Below are 19,915 nucleotides of genomic sequence, written 5' to 3'. Positions count from 1 at the left end.
TTGTATGAAAAAAGATGAAACTCATGGAATACATGGGCTGTGTCTGGTTTCAATTTTACTTCATCTATAAAAAGTCAACGCTTCCTGTGAGCATTATCAGACAAAACAAATAAAGTATCAGAGACAATTATTTTATTAACTTGGAAAAGCACAAACCAAAATCGAACATTTCTGCAGGTTTTGGCAAAAACTAACAAATGTTGATCTTTCCTTTGCATGTGTCTTTTGAGTAATATGTGCCTTTTAAGGCCAATTTTAAGTCAGCGTTAGTTCAGATTAAATTTCAGTGTCTTTTTATCCTTTTATTATAGCGTTAGAGAAGAAATAAAATCAATTAACAATGTATCTGAGTTACTGAATCAAAGCCTTTCAGGTGATTGTGTTTGACATCATTAAACATCATTTTTACAAAAGTGCATGCCATAGTATCCTTAGATTTTATTCATGAAACAGAGGAAATTGTACTGTGATTGTTTACTCATTCATTGCTGCTTTTTCAGTATCAGCACACAATTTCGTATATACTTTCATTTTTATTTTTATGGAAGTTACAGGCTATTGGGGGTAAAATAAAGACCTGTGGTAAACTGTTATGTGCCATAATGTGTAAGCCTATTTTGGAGCATATGCATTGGCTGACTCTGTCTTTTAGGCATGAATATGAATTTTTGAAGGACAGTCCCAGACACGTAATCAAAACTTGCCTCCCCATAGGGACCTCAGTATGAAGATGAGATTTTACTCCTGTATTTTCCCTGTGTACCACTCAAATAATTTGATTTGATTAATATGTTCTTTTTAGTTTGCACTTGGAATATCTATTCCACATCATATTTATATAGATCTCTACCTTCAGTTCATAGCACACTTACATGTGCAACCTTTGACGTGTATAGGTCTCTGAGTCCGCCCCAGACATACTGAATCAGAATCTTCCTGGGGGACCTAATCATCTGTATTTTTTTAAAACCCCCACAACTGTTTCTGATATGCATTCCTGGTTGAAAGCAATTATCACAAATATTAACTTATTAGCATGGTATAAGACCTTAAAAATTACCTCGTGTGGCTCCTAAAACTCGTGAGATATGGAAAGAGAGGGCTTCAAAGAGATAGTACTAAGGGAGAGTTGAAGGAAACAGATACTTTAGTACTTGGAAGCAAAGGTAAGAGTAAGAAAGTAGTCTGTGCTTTCATTAGTACTATAGTTTAGTCCCAATTGAAATCAGTTGGTTGTAATTTCTTATTTAATAACTTTTTGGATTAAAATGACAATACTCATTTGTATAAACCAACTCTCAATTTAGTATAATATTACGTTAGTCCTCTGAGAGCCTTTTAAATAATTATTTCAGTATCCCTTTATTAATTTTTAGGCTAATACAAGAACCAAGATTATTCTTTTTCCTTTTCATATACAAGGTAGAAATGCTTCCCCACATATGACTCACAGTCTCATGGAAGAGAAGCAACTAACCAGAAAATTACTATGTATTGTGACATATATTTTAACTATAACAACAGCTAGATTTTTAAGTGCTTTCTGTGTATCAGTGCTCAGTTAAGTGCTTCAATTATGTTATCAATTTTATTCTCAAAACCTTGTATATGAAAATGATGTCTGTAATCCCTGTTTTGCAGACAGAGAAACTGAGGCTCAGAAACAAAGTCAATAGTTCTACAGCAAATATGTGGCAGATCAAGGCTTTAATCTGGAGCCAGAGATAAGGGGTAGAGGTTATTTCATCCAAGCCAAGCCTTTGTCCTACATACCAGATCTGTGGTCGTGCCTGATAAACTATCCAAAAGACAGTTTACTAATGTGGGAACACAATTCCCCTTCTTTCACGTATTTTTCATCTTTATGATGAAACAGTTGTTTCTGGAACACTGCACTTGGCTATTAGAAGGTTTCCTCCCTATATTGCAGCCATTTTGATTCATTGTACTCAAACTTATTTTGCTCTCATACTAGGGCATGCTTGGACAGTTTTTTGGGAAGGGGCTTGAAATAAATGTTAGTTTCTAAATGCAAATTATATTGCTTTCTTTTTAGTCACTTCCTCCTGAAAGACAAAAATGCAAACTGTTTAGGAAGGGATATTTATTTCCATTTAGAGGGAAGTGCAGGCCTACATATGGAGACAGGGATGGAGGCTTTTCTAGGAATGATGCTAATGATGTCCATTTCTAAGGCTCACCCAGGATCACTGCATGTTTCCCTGGGGAAGCTGGAGAGTTTTATCCACACAACGCTTTCAACAGCATGGAAATATGTGACCCAAAACTTAACACTTCATCATTCCCAGCCTCTTTATTCACATTGAGTATAAATGTTGAATCCCTTTTCAATGACTACACAGAAAACGGAATCATCTAGTGACTAGAGGGAGAGTTTTGACATGTCTGAGCTGCAAAAAAATGCAAGGAAAATCCCAGTGGTCTTCTTTTTCTTCCCAGGGGCTGTTGCAATTGAGAAAGTGCTAATTCTTTGACTTTCAGCCTCCTGTAACTTTCTGTTTTGTTCATGCTTTGGAGAAGGTAAGCTTTGCTCTTCTCCTTAGTAGGTAGCATTGGCTGCCATAAACATGTGTAAAATTCTTAGCACACCAGAAATTGCTCTAATATTTCCTGTCACTGTGAAACTTTTACAAAGTGTGACTTGAGCATCTTAGGAACAGAGAAGCAAAGAGCCAATGGAGTACTAACTTCAGTGGGTCTTATATCTTTACTGTGAGCTATGGGTGGATGGTCTTCAGAAGAGTATATACTCAATGCAAACTGAACCAAGCATATTCAGCCTATCAAAAAACTTAAATTGGGGAATAACTTTGAAAGTGTACACATATGTTAATTTTAACTTTAAATATAATAGTACACATCACTTACCCATTAATAAAAAAAAATAAAACGAGGGCCAAAGCCTGGAATTCCGTCATCAGTTCTTTCCTAAAACTTTCCCATAGTAGAATGCATCCAATCTCTAGTTTCAGTTTTTTAAAAATAGAACAGTATATAAAGACACATGCAAGGCAATATGTTAAAAATTCTTTAAATTTTTTTTATTTTTCCCAGTCTTTTAGAGTTTCAACAATTCCTAATTTAAAAAAAAGTTTTAGTAATTTGCTTTTATTGAGCAAATCTGGATATTTATAAAAAATTAAAACTCTCTTTTCCCACTAATATTTAACTTATTTGCATAACATTTTACAAATATTGCAATAACTGAACTGGCATAAATGGGTTTGGTACCAAACACCTTTGAACTTTGGTAAGTAACTCAGTTGGCAGAGGAGGTAGTGTGCAAGTGACTCAGTTGGGCACTTTAAGAAACATTTCCCCAAGACTCAACTGTACTGTCTACAACGAGAATTGTGCTTTAAGGTTACTTTTCCGTGTGTTACTGTAAAATGCTATAATATTTTGTTTTCTTTCCTCCTTACCTCCATTTCTCTCTCCCTTTCTTGCCTCCTTCCTCTATCCTTTCCTTTCTACCTTTTTCTTTGAATTTCAAAACAACCCTATTGGAATGCTCAGTGAATGTCAGCTCTTCACTGGTTTTTGGAAATTCACAAATACAACACAATTTCTATCATCAGGGAGCTCACAACATGGCCAGTGAAACAAATATGTAGATCAAGAATTACACTGAACTTCAAGCACTGCCAATGAGTATTTTCTGAGGCAATTGTGAATACTTCAAATCTAGAATGCCAGCAAGTTTCTAGGGGTTCTTTCTTTTCCTATCACTAACATCTCCAATATTAAGCGTTGGCTTTCTTTTGGGGCCACTTTTTTCTCCCTGCAAAGAAACTATTTTGAATACTTAAAAACCTCGACTTCCCCCAAAGAGAACAATAGAGTCATGCTAACATTCAGAAGCCAAGCAGTCAGCTAGGTTCACTTAGGAGCACTTACAAATCAGCCTTCTGCCTCAAAATTCCAATGCCAGTGCAGCTTTGTAAATAATTACAGTCATGGATTTACAGGGTTGCTTATTAATATTTAAAAATAAGAAAGTTAAAGCTCCAAAAGTCATGGTTCTAGTAATCTATTAGTTTGGTGCAAAAGTAATTGCGGTTTTTACCATTGAAAGTAATGGCAAACACCGCAATTGCTTTTGCACCAACCTAAATATGAAGTTATTGTTGAAACATAATTGCATTTGTGAATAATAATAGTAAAAATAATGTTAAATAACTTGTCTAATATCACCCTCATAGTGTTCATTGAAAAATCTTTAAACTCTATTCAAAATATTGTGTTAACTAGTAATTTAGAAACATTTTCCAAAGCAAACCTTGAATTGAGAATTGTTTTCCGGTTAAACCTGTTAACTAGATTTATTTTATACAAAATGTCTCATCTACACGGATTTGAATAACAGAGGTTTTATTGTACTAAGTAAGAATTAGACAGAAGCTTTGATGAAGAGAAACAGAGAATTATTGAAATGTCAATCATTGGAGGAAAAAGTGTAAAATGTAAAAAACAAAAAAACCTTTACTTTTTAATAATTTTTAATTATTATTTAGAAAATAGTTAAATGCTGAACATGAAAAGAATTCCTCTCTAAAGTAACAACTGCATCTCTATATTTTTTCCCAGGGTTTTGGAAATCCCTCCGGTGAATATTGGCTGGGGAATGAGTTTATTTTTGCCATTACCAGTCAGAGGCAGTACATGCTAAGAATTGAGTTAATGGACTGGGAAGGGAACCGAGCCTATTCACAGTATGACAGATTCCACATAGGAAATGAAAAGCAAAACTATAGGTAAGTCATGTTACAGTGTAGTGCTTGACTACCTTTGACCTAGCCACTTAATAATTGTAGTGGGAACATGTGAAAAAAAGAAATGAAAATTATCCTTCAAAATGAAAATTGGTTTTGTCTAGACCTATTACAAAGAGATACAAAAAAGCCTGTAAAGACTTTTTCAAAGATTTAAATTTCAGTTTTCATAGGTTGACTATCTTTGATATTGGCTTAAATTTTAGAGAATGGTGAATGAAGTCAAGCATACCGTTGTTATGTGGTTATTATTATGCAGTTGCAGTGAATTCATATACATAAAACTGGTAAGAGTTTTATACTCAGACTCATTGGCTTAAATAATCTCTTTATTCTAAAAAAGATTTTCTAGTTGTCTTTTTGATGACCTTTCTTGAATTAGTATTTTTCAAATGATCTTGAAGATAACAAGAGTAAAATTTTATATGTTTGAATGATTTACATAAAAGAGAAGATGAGGCATGATTTAGAGGGTTTTCTTGGTAAATCTAAAAAGCAAAAATAAATTGTAATAATGACATCAATATACATAAGACATCATTGCAGATGTAAAAATAGATAAACTATACACTTAATGATACCTGTTTCCAATTATCCGTTTTCAATGAGAAGCTTGTCTACTAGGGAAAAATAAACACACAAAAATATGGCTAAGGAAATAATGTGACGTGGTAGATTCATTGCACGAACTCTTATTGTGTTACTTCTCTGTTCCTGGAATTCTACTGGGCACTGGTCTTACAGACGTCAAAGTCAAGCTTTGTTACTAACTAGGTCACTAAACACTGACTGGCATTCCTTGGGAACAGGGAAGATATTTTAGTTACTCTTAGACTACTACTCATTGATGCAATTCTTGATGCCTAGCAGGTCTTTAATTGTGTGTGCCTCAGTTTCGTTCTTAGTAAATTAGAATTGTAATGATTCTTAACTCTCAATATTGTGACTGCTATATACCTGTGTCTTGAAAATATGATTGTGTGAATTAAAGGGTAGGCACATTGCTTCAAGTAATTGCAACAATAGCACCCCAACCCTTGTGTGTGTTTTGTTTCAACCTGTGTGGTTATCTCATAGTTCAACTGTTTCTGCTGCTTATTTGTCTTTTCAAGACAAACCTTTTTTTTTTAATTTTTTAGAAGTTTGAATTCTGCATATTTTCATGGGCACAACTCATTTCATTTTAATGGATTACGTATGGGGTTGGATCCTTGGAGACATAATAATCATTTTCTCAACAAATAGTAATGATGTCACCACAACAGAGAATGAGAAATAGATCTAAAAGAGTTGATAGTCTCATGGTGGGAGTGGTGGGGAAGCGAGGGTGTACTTAATGGCAGCTCAAGAAACCAAAGAAGAGACATTTATAAAATGCAATGGAGTGTAAGAAGAAATGTTTCCAAGGAGGTCAATATTTTGAGAGTTTTATAACAAGAAAAACCACTGTTAAACATCAGGGATACTCTTATGTAAATGTTTTGACCTGAAACTTGAAACTATATGAAACTTGGCTAATGTCAGACAGCCTGAAAATAAGACTAGCAAATAATTAGTCTAGTCTTTTTCTAGGCTCCTGAAGAATTTGCTTTGGTTCCTTTCCAAAATGTCTCTCAGTTCTTCATAGGTGGCTGCATGTGTGTGTGTGTGTGTGTGTGTGTGTGTGTGTGTGTGTGTGTGTGTGTACACATGCATATGCATATGTGTCAGGCTTGGAGGGTGTTGGGGGCCAGAGTGTTGGGGCAGGTGTAGGAGGATTGTTGGCATCTACAGTGCACTTCGGAGTGTATGGTGTGAATGCCATTCTGCCATCTGCATGAGGAAGGAGCACTCACCTCCTCTTAGAGTGCCCCACTGCCCTTTTGAGCATTTCTCATTTCTTTGACATCTGTGTGATTTTGTATTCTTGCCACACAATAGGGATCTATGATCAAAACACAAGTCTTCCCTGCCAGGGTGATGCATACACTCTGATATCCCCATTTTTCTTTCTTGAGAGAACTGTGAACCTTGAGAATCAAAATTATAAAGCCAGAAGAAATGTAACAATTTAATTTCAAACCTCTGGTTTTATGGGAAGGAAAGCTAAGGTTTATATATATATATATATATATATATATATATATGAGGTTCATATATATATAATATATATAATATATGGTATATAATATATATGAACTCTTCAAGCCTCACACATGCATATGCATGTGTACACACACACACACACACACGTATATATATACATATGAAACTCATATATATAATTTTGCCCAAAAAGGGAGAAAGACTTAAATAAGGGATGTCTAACTCCTACCTCATTCAATGTGGTTTCTGTTCTGTCATGCTGCTGACATGAAGTTAGAGGTTCTGGCCTCTTTCCTGCAGGGACCTAACAGAAAGTAGATCTGCAGTCATCATCTTCTCATGCAATTCAGTATACGATTTATGTTGACAAGAAATGGGAAATGAGAACTCATTAAAACATAATGCTTACTCTGGTGAAAGATTCATTAAAGTAAACACACTATAAGATGGTGTTATTCACTTTTTAAAAGAAAAATGGAACAGAAGCCTGAAAACAGAAGCTAAGCCCTTGCAACTTTTCTCCCTGCCTGTGTCATCACGTATGCCCAGTACTGCTTCCCTAGGCCCATTAATGCCTCCCATGGCCTCCAGTTAGAACTCCCATTGTCCATCACTGCCTCGTGTGCTTTTTCTCCATTCATGTCTCTTCCCTCTGAATTGGCATGTCTCTTTGTGATCAATTGTTTCAAGTATTAATACTAAGATTTGCATAGTATTCCATAATCTATGAAATGATTTTTAACACTACAAGGATATAAATCTCTTTTGGAGGTAGGTATTATTAGACACATTGTTTTTTTGAGATGGAGTCTCACTCTATCGCCCAGGCTGGAGTGCAGTGGCGCGATCTCGGCTCACTGCAACCTCCGCCTCACCGGTTCAAGCAATTCTCCTGCCTCAGCCTCCCTAGTAGCTGGGACTACAGGTGCCAGCCACCATGCCCAGCTAATTTTTTGTATTTTTAGTAGAGACGGAGTTTCACCGTGTTAGCCAGGATGGACTCGATCTCCTGACTACATGAGCCGCGTGCCTCAGCCTCCCAAAGTGCTGGGATTACAGGAGTGAGCCACTGCTCTGGGCCTAGACACATTTAAAAAATAAGAAAACTGAGGTTTTGGTCGGTTGACTTGGTCAAATTCAACTGAATTCTGACTGAAATATAAAACTATGAAATTCAAAATAGGTTTTTGTTTTATAATTTTTGTTTTCTATATTTTTTCTCTTTTTAATTAAATTCAGAATTTTTTGAGGTTTTATTTTCTAAAACGTATTCTATCTTGGAAATTTTGTTTGAAAATTCTTGTAACAGGTGTGGTCCTAATGTTTAAACCTAACTGTGTTGTTGTTTTTTAAAAAAAACCTTTGTCATGCTCTTGACACATATTAATTAAAAGAAAGTGTTGTGAATGGATAGATGTTTATAAATGTGCATGTATTACACATATTTTTCTTTTATCCTCTAAGGAGACTCCAAATAATTTTCTCAGATAGAAAATAAAATCTATAGAACCCAAGAGAATACAAATAAGAAAAAATAATAATGTAAGAGTGTCATGATAAACGTAGCATGTGGACTAACATGTACCAATGTGAAATTATTTAATACTCCCTCTAGAGAGGTAGCGTTATCCAGATCCTCATCATCTAACACCCAGACAATTATAGAACCTTCCTGCCTCTCTACTCTTCATACTCTCATATATATCTTCCATGCTATTGTTGAGATGGTTTTTCTAACAGACAACTTGGTCTTTCCCTCCTTCATATATTTCAACAGTGTTCAAATATCTGCAGGTGAAAGTCTACCACTAAGACTCTTCATGACCTGGCCACTACCTAATTATGCACCTACTGCTGCCATACACGCTTCCTAACTTTACCCACCTGGATATCCTTCTCATTAACGGTTCTGTTCTGGTAACTATTTGCAATTGCCCTAAATCCTCCATGCCTTTGTTTATGCTATATTCTTACTCAACACATAAACTTAACTTTGTCACATGGATACATCTTAAATCTTTAAGATTCTCTCTTATTCCAAGTCTTCCCTGATATCTACTGTGGTAGATGTAATGTGTCAACCCATTGCCCCCTTCAATACTAAAGCACGTCCTTCTTCCACTTTCAGGAAATGATGACTGACAGGTTGCAGCTGAAGTCCCCTTTCCAGGCACTGTTTGTAGTTAAAGAAAAATTAGCCGGGTGTGGTAGCACATGCCTATAATCCCAGCTGCTCGGGACGCTGAGGCAAGATAATCACTTGAACCCGGGAGGTGGAGGTTGTAGTGAGCCGAGATTGTGCCATTACACTCCAGTCAGGGTGAGAAGAGTGAAACGCCATCTCAAAAAAAAAAAAAAAGAAAAAAGAAAAAAAGAAAAAAAGAAAGTAACATCACCCAAGACTACTTCTTGCAAGATAGATTGTATCTAATGACTGGTCAATATAAAAGTATAAAGACCTTCTTGCCCCAATTTGGGGAAATTCTGAAGAGCCCTTCACAATCCAAAATTCCACTTGAGATTAGTTGAAATCTTCACCATGACAGCATGTGAGCCCTGCATCTCCCTCCGCTGAGTTCTGCATGCTTCACTCTGCCACGGATCCTGAGACCTCTCCCTTCTCAACCTCCCTACACTGATTTCCCAGAGAAATGCATCACCCTCATTCCTAGGCCAATTTGGACATTCTGTGTTCCCACTGACCCGTAGCACTCTGGATAACTATCCAGGATCCAAATCCTGTTATAAGTCATTAATGAGTGGCTATTAACTATCTCTAACTTGTGCTCTCTCTCTCCCCACAACCCCTCTCTCCCTCCCTTTGAGAGTGTGTGTGTGTGTGTGTGTACACATGTGTGTGTGTGTACACGTGTGTGTGTATGTGTGTGTGTTCTAAGCTTTTAAAGTGTAGAACCCATTTTGGAAAAATTCAAGATATGTAACTAATTTAGCCAAATTACTAACTAAGCTAACTATATTTGAGGCACACATACTGTGCACCAGATGTTTTCACAAGAGAAAATTGAGGCATAGTACTTTGCACAGGGTCACAGGCACTGATATGATGAGTAGGAGTCTGATTTGAAATTTAATCTTGTAACTACCCACCATATGGCCATCCTCAAATAAAGAGAAGTTCATCAGTTAATTTCTAGAATTAAATAAACCCAAAACACATATTCTAAGATATAGTATATGTTTATTCTAACCCCACTTCTCCCTTTAATAATTTGAATGCCTTTGGACACATTACCTATCTTTCCAGTTCTCAGTTTTCTGTTCTTACAAGTTAAAGTATTTGTAAAGCACCTTGCAGCTCAAAAATTTTCTACAATAGAACTACTTTTACCTGTGCATCACTATTTTTATTACCTTTCAATTCTTTGATAAAAAATTAAATTTGATCTCTCTAATAAACACTTGAGAATTTATCATCAGTTTAGAGATAGAGTGATGTTTTACTCCTCATGAAAGCTTTGCTGGCTCCAATACATAAAGAAACAAATATACAACCACCACTGTAACAATAAATGCTTTAAAAATATTTTAATAATAACAGATTTATTGTAGGGTTGAGGAGATCTATGTCCACTGGAAGGAGCTCTGGAATAGGAATCAGGATGTGGAGGCTGAGAAGAAATCTGGCTCCACCACCTGGGAAATTGGCATGGTTGTATTTGTCAGTGTTCAGTCAGGGGAGCAGAGCCATGATGAGTCTTAAGGAAATAAGGTTAAAACGTATGCAGACAAGCTAGAGCTTGTGAAAATCTAAGAAACCAAACACCTGTAGCCACCAAAGTGGAACCACAAAAGGGAAGATCTACAGAAATCTATTGCCTTGCTGTAGTTCCGTTGCATGAGGTTGTGCAGTCAAGCATCTTGTGGTGGGGCTGGAGCTGTTGCCGGCATCAAGCAGCCAAGCTGGATGCTAAGTGAGGAAATACACAATGTAGAAACTGTCAGGCATCTCTGCCCCTGGACTTCACCATATCTGATGACATCCTGAGAATCAGACTACTGCTTCACTTTCGCCTTCCAAATCTCACACAAAATTCGCTTTTAGCCAACCCCAGCTTAGAACCTTACAATGAAGGGGATTCAGGGAAATGGAGTGCCCAGATTAAACAAGTTGATATTACTTTTATGCCTCAGTTTTCTTATCTTTCAGTGGGAATAATATCCTCAAATCAAAAAGAGTATACGTATATACCTTGTATTTGGTAAACTTAAACATCATGCTAATACGAAAGCTGTTTAGAGACTGGGTGCAGTGGTTCAGACCTGAAATTCCACCACTTAGGGAGGCTGAAGTGGGAGGATTGCTTGAGATCAGGAGTTTGACATCAGCCTGGGCAACATAGCGAGACCTTTGTCTCTACTAAAAATTTAAAAAACAAAAATTCACTTGGCGTGGTGTTGCACACCCATTGTCCCAGCTACTTAGGAGGCTGAGGCAGAAGGATTGCTTGAGCCCAGGAGGTTGAGGTTGCAGTGAGCTGTGATTGCACTGCTGCATTCAAGCCTGGGTGACAGAACATGACCCTGTCTTTAAAAAAGAAAAGAAAAGAGCAAACGGACTTTTTAAATTCAATTTTTATCATGCCTAAGAAATATATTATTGCGTCAATAAATAATTTTTAATTATATATTCTATATTGAAATCACTACTATTTTCTCCAGCAATGTCCTTGGCTGGTTGATAGTTGTTTATTTACTTGGATTCAGGATCCCATCCAGCTTCACTCATTGCATTTGCAGTCATGTCTCTTGAGTCGCCTTTTACCTGGAACAGTCTACCACTCATCTATCAATTACGTTTTTCAAGACTTTGGGTCAGCTTTTCCCAGAACAGCTCTTTCTGGGCTTATCTGACTATTTCTTTCTGATTAGATTCAGACTAAAGCTTTCTTGAGAAGAATACTAAGTAAATGATATTGTCTATCTCCCATTCTATCACATCCAAAGGCACAAAAGATTATTTTGTGTTTTTTGTTCCATTATTGATTGGGCTAAGCTTGATCACTTGTTAAGGTTTTGTTTTTGGTTTTTTAATGGAATACCTATTCTCTCCAAAATTCTTACAAAGGATCATAATGTATAAAACACATAAAGCTGATCTATTTTGAAATGGTTGTGGGAAGGTAGTATAATGTTTCCTCTTGCTATTATCTCAAACATTAGTACAGCACAGTTTAAAAACCATTGTGTTATATTATTATAAATAAAAAAGTAGAATTTACCAATTGGAAATAAATTTTACTGTACTATTTTTAAATGTAAAAAGAAAACTATATAAAAATTTTTCTGCCTTAATGTTAAAATGACACAATTTTAGTGTACATATTCCATTATAAAGTCATTTTGCAGGTAATTTTTCCCAGATCTTGGGAACAGTTTGATCCTTACAGTTCATTATTTTGTTGTCTTTTATGCTATTAACTTAATTAGTAAATCCTCTGTCACAGATGGTATCATGAGCCTCTTTTAAGCAATAGAAAATTAGTATTAGTTAAGTCCGAATGATAATGTTTAATGATTTTTAATGCACATCTGATCATTATAATCTTACTACATAATTTATAATGCACATTTTGTGGATACTTACATTTTATTGACTTTATATTATTTATTGAGGATAAATGACATCATTAGATTAGAATTGACTATTAATGTCTATCATAAGCCTTGTTCTGGAAAAGATTCCACATGAAGAGATGAACAGAATTCTAAACCAAAATTGCGAAGAAAACAACTTGAAAATAATTTGGCCACTAAATATCTTTTTGCACAAGGTTTGTTTTTGGCCAAGATCTTCATTGGGAAGTAGTTTGATGTAATTTGTAAAACACTGTATCGGGAATCCAGAGACATGAACTCTAGACTTGGATTTGCAGTTACTTTTCTGAATGACTTTGGACAATTTGCTTCACTTTTCCAAGTCTCAGATCCTCAGAAGTAAAATGAGGAGGTAAGGCTGAGGTTCTTTCCAGTTCCCCAATCCATTTTTTTCTAAATCATTAAAGTACTCCCATGCCGTGTATGTATTTCAAGGACAAAACAAATTCATGTGGATTGAAAAGAATTCTCTCGAGCCTCAGATGTAAATTTAAGCCCTGGATTTTTGTAGATATTGCAAAACTTGTTTCACTTTTTTTTTCTTTCAGTGAAATATTTCTTATTTCTCTGATCCTCTGGGCTACATAGTCCTGGATGGAACCAGTAGCAAACATGTTGAAATACTAAGAGGAAAGTTACTTTTTTTTTTTTACGTTAAATGGCAATTTTAATTATTTTGACTCATAAACATTTTAAAAGCATATTTTAACCACAGTTAAAAATACATATTTTAAACATATTTAAACATATTCTCCATATTATGAAATTTCACTGGTGTGTTACCTAGGTCTTGATGTTTTAATGAGTGAAGTCTGTGAAAATGAGGTTCTCAAGTCTGTGAAAATGAGGTTCTAAATGCTAATCAGGGTTTCCTAATTCTTTTTCTTTTTTTTTTTGTTTGATCTGTTCAATTTTTTTTCTTTCTTTTTTTTTTATTATACTTTAGGTTTTAGGGTACATGTGCACAATGTGCAGGTTTGTTACATATGTATCCATGTGCCACGTTGATTTCCTGTACCCATTAACTCGTCATTTAGGATTAGGTATATCTCCTAATGCTGTCCCTCCCCCCTCCCCCAACCCCACAACAGTCCCCGGAGTGTGATGTTCCCCTTCCCGTGTCCATGAGTTCTCATTGTTCAATTCCCACCTATGAGTGAGAACATGCGGTGTTTGGTTTTTTGTCCTTGCGATAGTTTGCTGAGAATGATGTTTTCCAGTTTCATCCATGTCCCTACAAAGGATAAAAGTTACTTTTTTACAGCAGTTCTGGACTGATCAAGATACGAAAAAATATATAGGAAATCTCCTGGCAGTTTCTACTCCCCTCAATTCCTAACATAGGTTTTCAAACTCAAGGTTTTAAAGAGTCTTATTTGTGTTTTCAAATAATTTCTCCAACTTGGAAGGCGCATTACTTTTATTTAGACTGTGGTTTTTGTTGTGATTACTTCCTAAAACAGAGAAGGAGTTGTTTTAATCATGAAAATTTATATTTTAATCTCCTTGACTGAGATGAAATACTGAAGAGGAAAAAGGTTTCCTAGGTCTTCAAAGGCATGGAAGGGCACATTCTTACAGTCACTTTGTACCTTCTTTAGGTCTTTTAAGTGCTGGGAAAATCTCTTCACTTAAAATACAGATGAATGTCAGTCTCTAGAGTCTTGGATATTTTTCAAACTGATGAAAACAAATGCCTGCATGCTGTTAGGTCTAAGGATTCCCAGAGGATTCCTGTCACAGAATGGGTAATGCTAAGACTCAGACCACTGCTGTCCTAGAAACTTACAGGTTGGCAAAAGTTGCCAGAACCAGCTAGCAAGCACTGCCTCCAAGAAATTATCTAAGGTGGTGTCCTGAGATCCACTGCTCTAGGTTCCCCTACTGCTGTTCACTATCAAAAAGATGAAGGCTCCATGAAATATTTATTATGCATCCATCATGTGCTATTCTAGGATAAAATGTCCACAGAGATTTCAGAACAATCATGTATACGTGTGTTCATGCAGGTGCATACCCATATGTGATGGAGATGGAGTGGGGTTGGACGGTTGCAGACAGCCAAAGAGCCAATTACAATGCCATGAACACAGTCAGTTCACTTACAGTCACAAATATGGTGTGACTAAAGAGGGCTAACCAGTTTGGGAAGGTTGAGAAAGCTTCCAAATAGTGGCCTAAAGTGACATAAACATGGCAAATTGGTATTAGTTGGGGAATAGTTCAGAGATGGGGGTAGAAGAGGGATTAGCTCAGAAGTGAGACTCAGCATGTCTTGCTAGGAAACTACAAGTGGTTAACTGTTGCTTAAGCTTAGAGCGTAAGGGGGTAATAATGAGCAATCATGATACTAAGAGAAAGGAGAGCCGGGCTGCATGTGGCAGACTTGGGACAGGTAAGCAGCCATGGCCTCTGGGGTCAATTCCTCTGATACGGCCTTTTCTCACATCAATTTTTTTCATACTCAATATTTTGATTACTCTGTTAGGTAAATATGAGCAACAACAATATGCAAGCTACTGTGGATGAAACAAAACCCCACAGAACTCAATCTCTATTTTTCAAGATTTTATTCACTTTGCCTAATTGGATTTTCTTGATCCTTTAAGTCTTAGTCCATAGAGCTCTTCTTCCTTAATTGGGTTAGGAGCCCCTTCCATGTCCTCCCACTGTGCTCTGGGCATGTCTTTATCAGAGTCCACATCACACTGGGTTGTAATTGCTGTTCCCTATTATTAGACTGTAATCTCTAGGAGGACAGGAACCTCTTCACAATGCTTGGCACATGTCTCGAAAAAAAGCATTTCTTAATAGATATATAAAAGACATATTGACAAGGTTTTATTGTGCATTCAACACAGGTGATTTTTTTGTGTGTGAATCCACACAGCTGACTAATATATGGCAATTCTTGATCTAGATACCAGAAATTCAAAGAGCAACAAGTCAAAAATCCTGCCCCCAAAGGTTTATGGTATAAAATGACAGTTGCCACTAAGATTTCTAATAAAGTATCATGTCCTTAAGTTCCCTGGATTGTTGCTTACATAAGATTTATTTTCTAGAACTATTAAACTCTAGGCTCTTTTATCTTTATCTCTTTTATCTTTACCTGCAAATGATATGCAAGAATTTCTATATTGCTTGTTGGCAAGTAAATAAAAAAATTAATAAAATTGTCCCACAGCGTACATTGTTCATTTCTCTTTTAACTGGCTACAGTTTTGCTTTTACCTACATAACTTTACTAAAATTACTCTCTTAAAAGTTATTATAGTTCTTTTGAAATCAGAGTCTGCCTTCATTGCTTTATCCAGCCAGCCAACCACCATACACTTATCATGTTACTATTATTTTCCTGGCACTATGCCAGTGGTTTTATTTCTTGAATGTGCATATAGGTAACTAGGGTGCCTGTTTAAAGTACAGATTTCTGAGTCGCACCTAAAGAGATTCTTATCCTGGGTTAGGACCTAGAGCTCTCAGTCCTATCAAGTGCACCAAAGTGATGCTGATGCAGAAATAACACTTTGGTTACACCAAACAGACACAGCATACCTTCTCTTGTGGGGTTAATAGTTTAGGAGAAGGAAACAAACATGGAATAGTTGACTCAAAAGTTTTAGCTGGAGTGATTTAGCATGTCTGTTTGATTTTTGTTTTGTTTTGTTTTGTTTTTTGATTAAGGAACCATGGATCTTTTTGTTTTAAATGATGATGCCAAGGACATTTTCCCTAGAATAATGAAGAAACACAAAATTTTATATAAATTTATGTGTAATTCAACTTTACACTCACTCACAGTCCCTGGGAAAGAACCCTTGGAATTAGGCTATCATTGGTTAATTAAAAAAAATAGTGGTCAATTCTACTGGAGTTAGGAATTGATAGAGTTCATTGGAGGAGATTAAATGGGACTGGGAAAGGCTTCATAGAGGAAATCCTTAGAGATTTGTGAAATGAGTAAGCGCTCATGAGGCAAGTATGATGGTTAATGGCAGGAGGAAGGACTTGAGATCCCAGCCAGAGGAGCAATGTGGACACACATGCAGAGGTGAGAGACAGTCTGCCTTATTTAGAGGACGGCAAGTATTTAGAGGACATCTTGTATGCAGGGCTTTACTGTGCTACATATAACAGAGGGCTAGAATTCATGACAAAGAGTTTCGACTCTAGCTTATACTGACTGTGGAGACAAATAAGCACACTGATGACTTTGGTCAACAGAAGAATCTGCTAATGCATGCTGGAGGCTTATTTGCAGACCTTATAGCAATACAATGTCCAAGTACAACAAGGGAAAGTATTTCCTCTTTGCAAGAAACCTCAGACAATGCATCTCAATGGTTTTCAACATTTTGCTTACCCTCTCCTCTCTCTATCTGCCCCAAGGGAATGCTGGAAAGAAAGTTTCTTATTGCTCTTTAATCCCAAATAAAAAATGAGAGCAAATCTACCTCCCGAGAATTTGTTTAGACTGAAAAATCACCAATTTCTTTCTTTCTTTCTTTCTTTTTTTTTTTTTGAGACGGAGTCTTGCTGTTTCGCCCAGGCTGGAGTGCAGTGGCTCAATCTCGGCTCACTGCAAGCTCCGCCTCCCGGGTTCACGCCATTCTCCTGCCTCAGCCTCTCTGAGTAGCTGGGACTACAGGCACCCGCCACCACGCCCGGCTAATTTTTTGTATTTTTTAGTAGAGATGGGGTTTCACCGTGGTCTTGATCTCCTGACCTTGTGATCCGCCCGCCTCGGCCTCCCAAAGTGCTGGGATTACAAGCGTGAGCCACCGCGCCTGGCCTAAAATCACCAATTTCAATCACAAGTTTTACAAGGTCCTTAATTTTTAGTAACAAAGCAAAACCCATAAACTCTCTGAGATGGCCATTGGCCTGGTCTTTTAGGCACCACAAGAGGGTCAGACCAGAGAGTCATTCACTGGAAGCTGACTCTATCAGTCACACATGACACCAAGGGAATCCAAATATGTTTAAGGGACTGTTTGTGTTTTAAACAGGGGTCTTGGTGTCACGTGATTCATTTTGGCACTCAGTTTTTTTTTTATGTATTCTTAAAAAAGAGAAGGAATACTGGAATAACTATTTATCTTATTTTGAACTAAAAACACATAATGACTGAGCATGTATTTCTGAAATTTGGGAAATATTTCATTGTCACAGAGCTCATATATATACATACATATATTATATATATTATATATGTATATGATGTACAGAATAGAGAGCACTCTGTCAGCACTATTGAAAGGCACACAACAATAACAGTACATGGGTTTGCTATTTTCTTTGGAGAAAAAATTTATCATGAGTTTTGAGCATATGCAAGCTTCATGTCTATCACTGCAAAACACTAAGAACTGTATTTTACCAGAGTTTTGAAACAAAAATTACTGCTAACACTGTTCCTAATGTCAAGAGCTTGAGAAGACTCGGGAGGTTGATAAGCTCATTTTATCTAAGTTCTACAGGATATTAATGTTTGTAAGTGAAGGGGAGACATTAAAAATGTATATTATCAAAAACTTCCATGGAAATCCAGAGTACAATTTATACAGGTGTTATACAAGCTAATATCTAAAACAATCATATTAGAATCAGAGATTAAGTGAAACTCAATTTTCTAAAGATTTTTCATCATTTGGGGTGAGGTTTTCTGTAGCTTTGGAAATTTATCTTCCTTAATCATAGCACAGATTCCCAGGACCATTACTACCTCAAACATTTTTCATATTTTTTCACACTTTTGTGTACATCTTCCATTACACATATTCCAAAATAAATAGCATGTCTACCTCAGGGCATCTGTAGCTTCTAAACAAATAAGATAACGTCTTCCTTCTTAACATAATGGTAAAATTATTATGCACAAATTCTGGTGATTCCCAATTATCCAATTCCCTGTTAAAACAAATGACACCAATTATGGAAGATTTAATGAGAAAAAGAAAGCTTTCAGCAAGTAGATGTGAGAATTAAAGGCTAGGTTGGCATAGATGATTTTTCCAGGAATTTTTCTTTTTTTTTACCAGTATCAATTATGAGTAAAGAAAGGACAACCAAACAAATATATATTGGATTCAGTCAACAAAATATTATATGATGGCAAGAAAATTGTAGGGTTCTCAAAAGTAGGAAATTTTAATTTATTAAAAGATAAACATTTTAATTGAAGGATATTTATTCAGACCATCGAGAGTCAAATTAACATAGACCTTAACTACATGGTCAGTCAGCAAAGCAACTCTTTGGTTTCTTGTCCTTCATATTTAGTACTCTGCTTCCTCTATAGAAAATAAGAAAAACTTCCAAAGGATATGGGGCCTCATGGGTTTGAGAAAATTGATCCTTTTCATCTTTAATTTCTCTGGCTTGTTGCCTCCATGCCTGTCCTCATGAGCTGTATCTCTATGTCATTGTTTTTATCACTCTCAGAACACTTACATATCTCTATCAAGGTCATATGTTTATACCTGTGTAATTTAGACATAGTCATTCCCATAACTCATGCCTATCGAACTACTGTGTATTTTATGGCGATTGCTTAGGGAAGTTTGATTACTTTAATTTTTTTGCAAATAGTCAAGTACTTACTTTATTTTGCATGCAGCAGTCTTTTTAAGGGCTTTCTGGGTATCACCTCGTTTAATCTTCACAAAATATTGGCAGGACATAGAGGTATTTTACAGATGAGGCAACTAAGGATCAGAAAGAATAAGAGCTAGATTGCAAACCCAAACAGGTACACTACAAACTCTGTGATGTCATGCTGTCTCTCCAGACACAAGTGTTCATGACACAGCCTTAACTTGCAGAAGCTGATGGCTTATTTATTTCTCCGTTTTGTGTGTGTGGAGGAGAAGGAGGAAGAAAGGAAGAGTTTTGGTTAATGGCTTCATAGAGGGTTATTTCTTTCATTCATACTTATTTTGTACCAAATTACCTGTATCTGCTTGATCTGTATATTTTTAAATTGTTTTTCGATATCCATAAGTCTTTATCATAGCCTTAATTCTTGATTAGTCACACTCTACATTATCAATTCTTTTAATCTTCCTACTCACATACTCTTTTCTTTGGAAACTTCTTTCAAACATTTCTTTTCTGGAATATAGATTGTTGTCATACAACTGAATGTCTTTAATATATTCATTCACTTTTTCGTAGGTGTATTAACCTTGCTTCATATATTTTTCTAGCATTTTCTCACATATTCATTGACAGGCTATTGCAAATAAGTAAAGAATTCTGTTCATGTGTGGACAATAGAGTTATAGAATGTATCTCCAGGATGTGAAAAGTCAGTGCTAACATACATGCTCTGACATCCCTCTTGGCTAATGGTGCCCAGTTCTTTCAGTGGAAAGGGGGTAGGATTGGAGAGGTTGGATATGGCAGAGACAGCCCAG

The 19,915-nt window shown here is 36.2% G+C and overlaps 1 protein-coding gene across 3 annotated transcripts in view; it reads left to right on the top strand.

The window, feature by feature from the left end:
• ANGPT1 (angiopoietin 1) overlaps positions 1 to 19,915 on the top strand; it is a 271,322-nt gene that overhangs the window by 211,490 nt on the left and 39,917 nt on the right. For all 3 annotated transcript variants that reach the window (XM_058444036.1, XM_032760263.2, XM_032760262.2), the window contains exon 7: positions 4,609 to 4,775. In XM_058444036.1, coding sequence (XP_058300019.1) covers positions 4,609 to 4,775 — 167 coding nt within the window. The remainder of the gene's footprint in view (positions 1 to 4,608; positions 4,776 to 19,915) is intronic.

This window comes from Hylobates moloch, unplaced genomic scaffold (assembly GCF_009828535.3).
Source record: "Hylobates moloch isolate HMO894 unplaced genomic scaffold, HMol_V3 SCAFFOLD_9, whole genome shotgun sequence".
Lineage (NCBI taxonomy): Eukaryota > Metazoa > Chordata > Mammalia > Primates > Hylobatidae > Hylobates > Hylobates moloch.
Note: the sequence above shows the minus strand (reverse complement) of the source record. Positions and strands in the feature narration are given on the sequence as shown.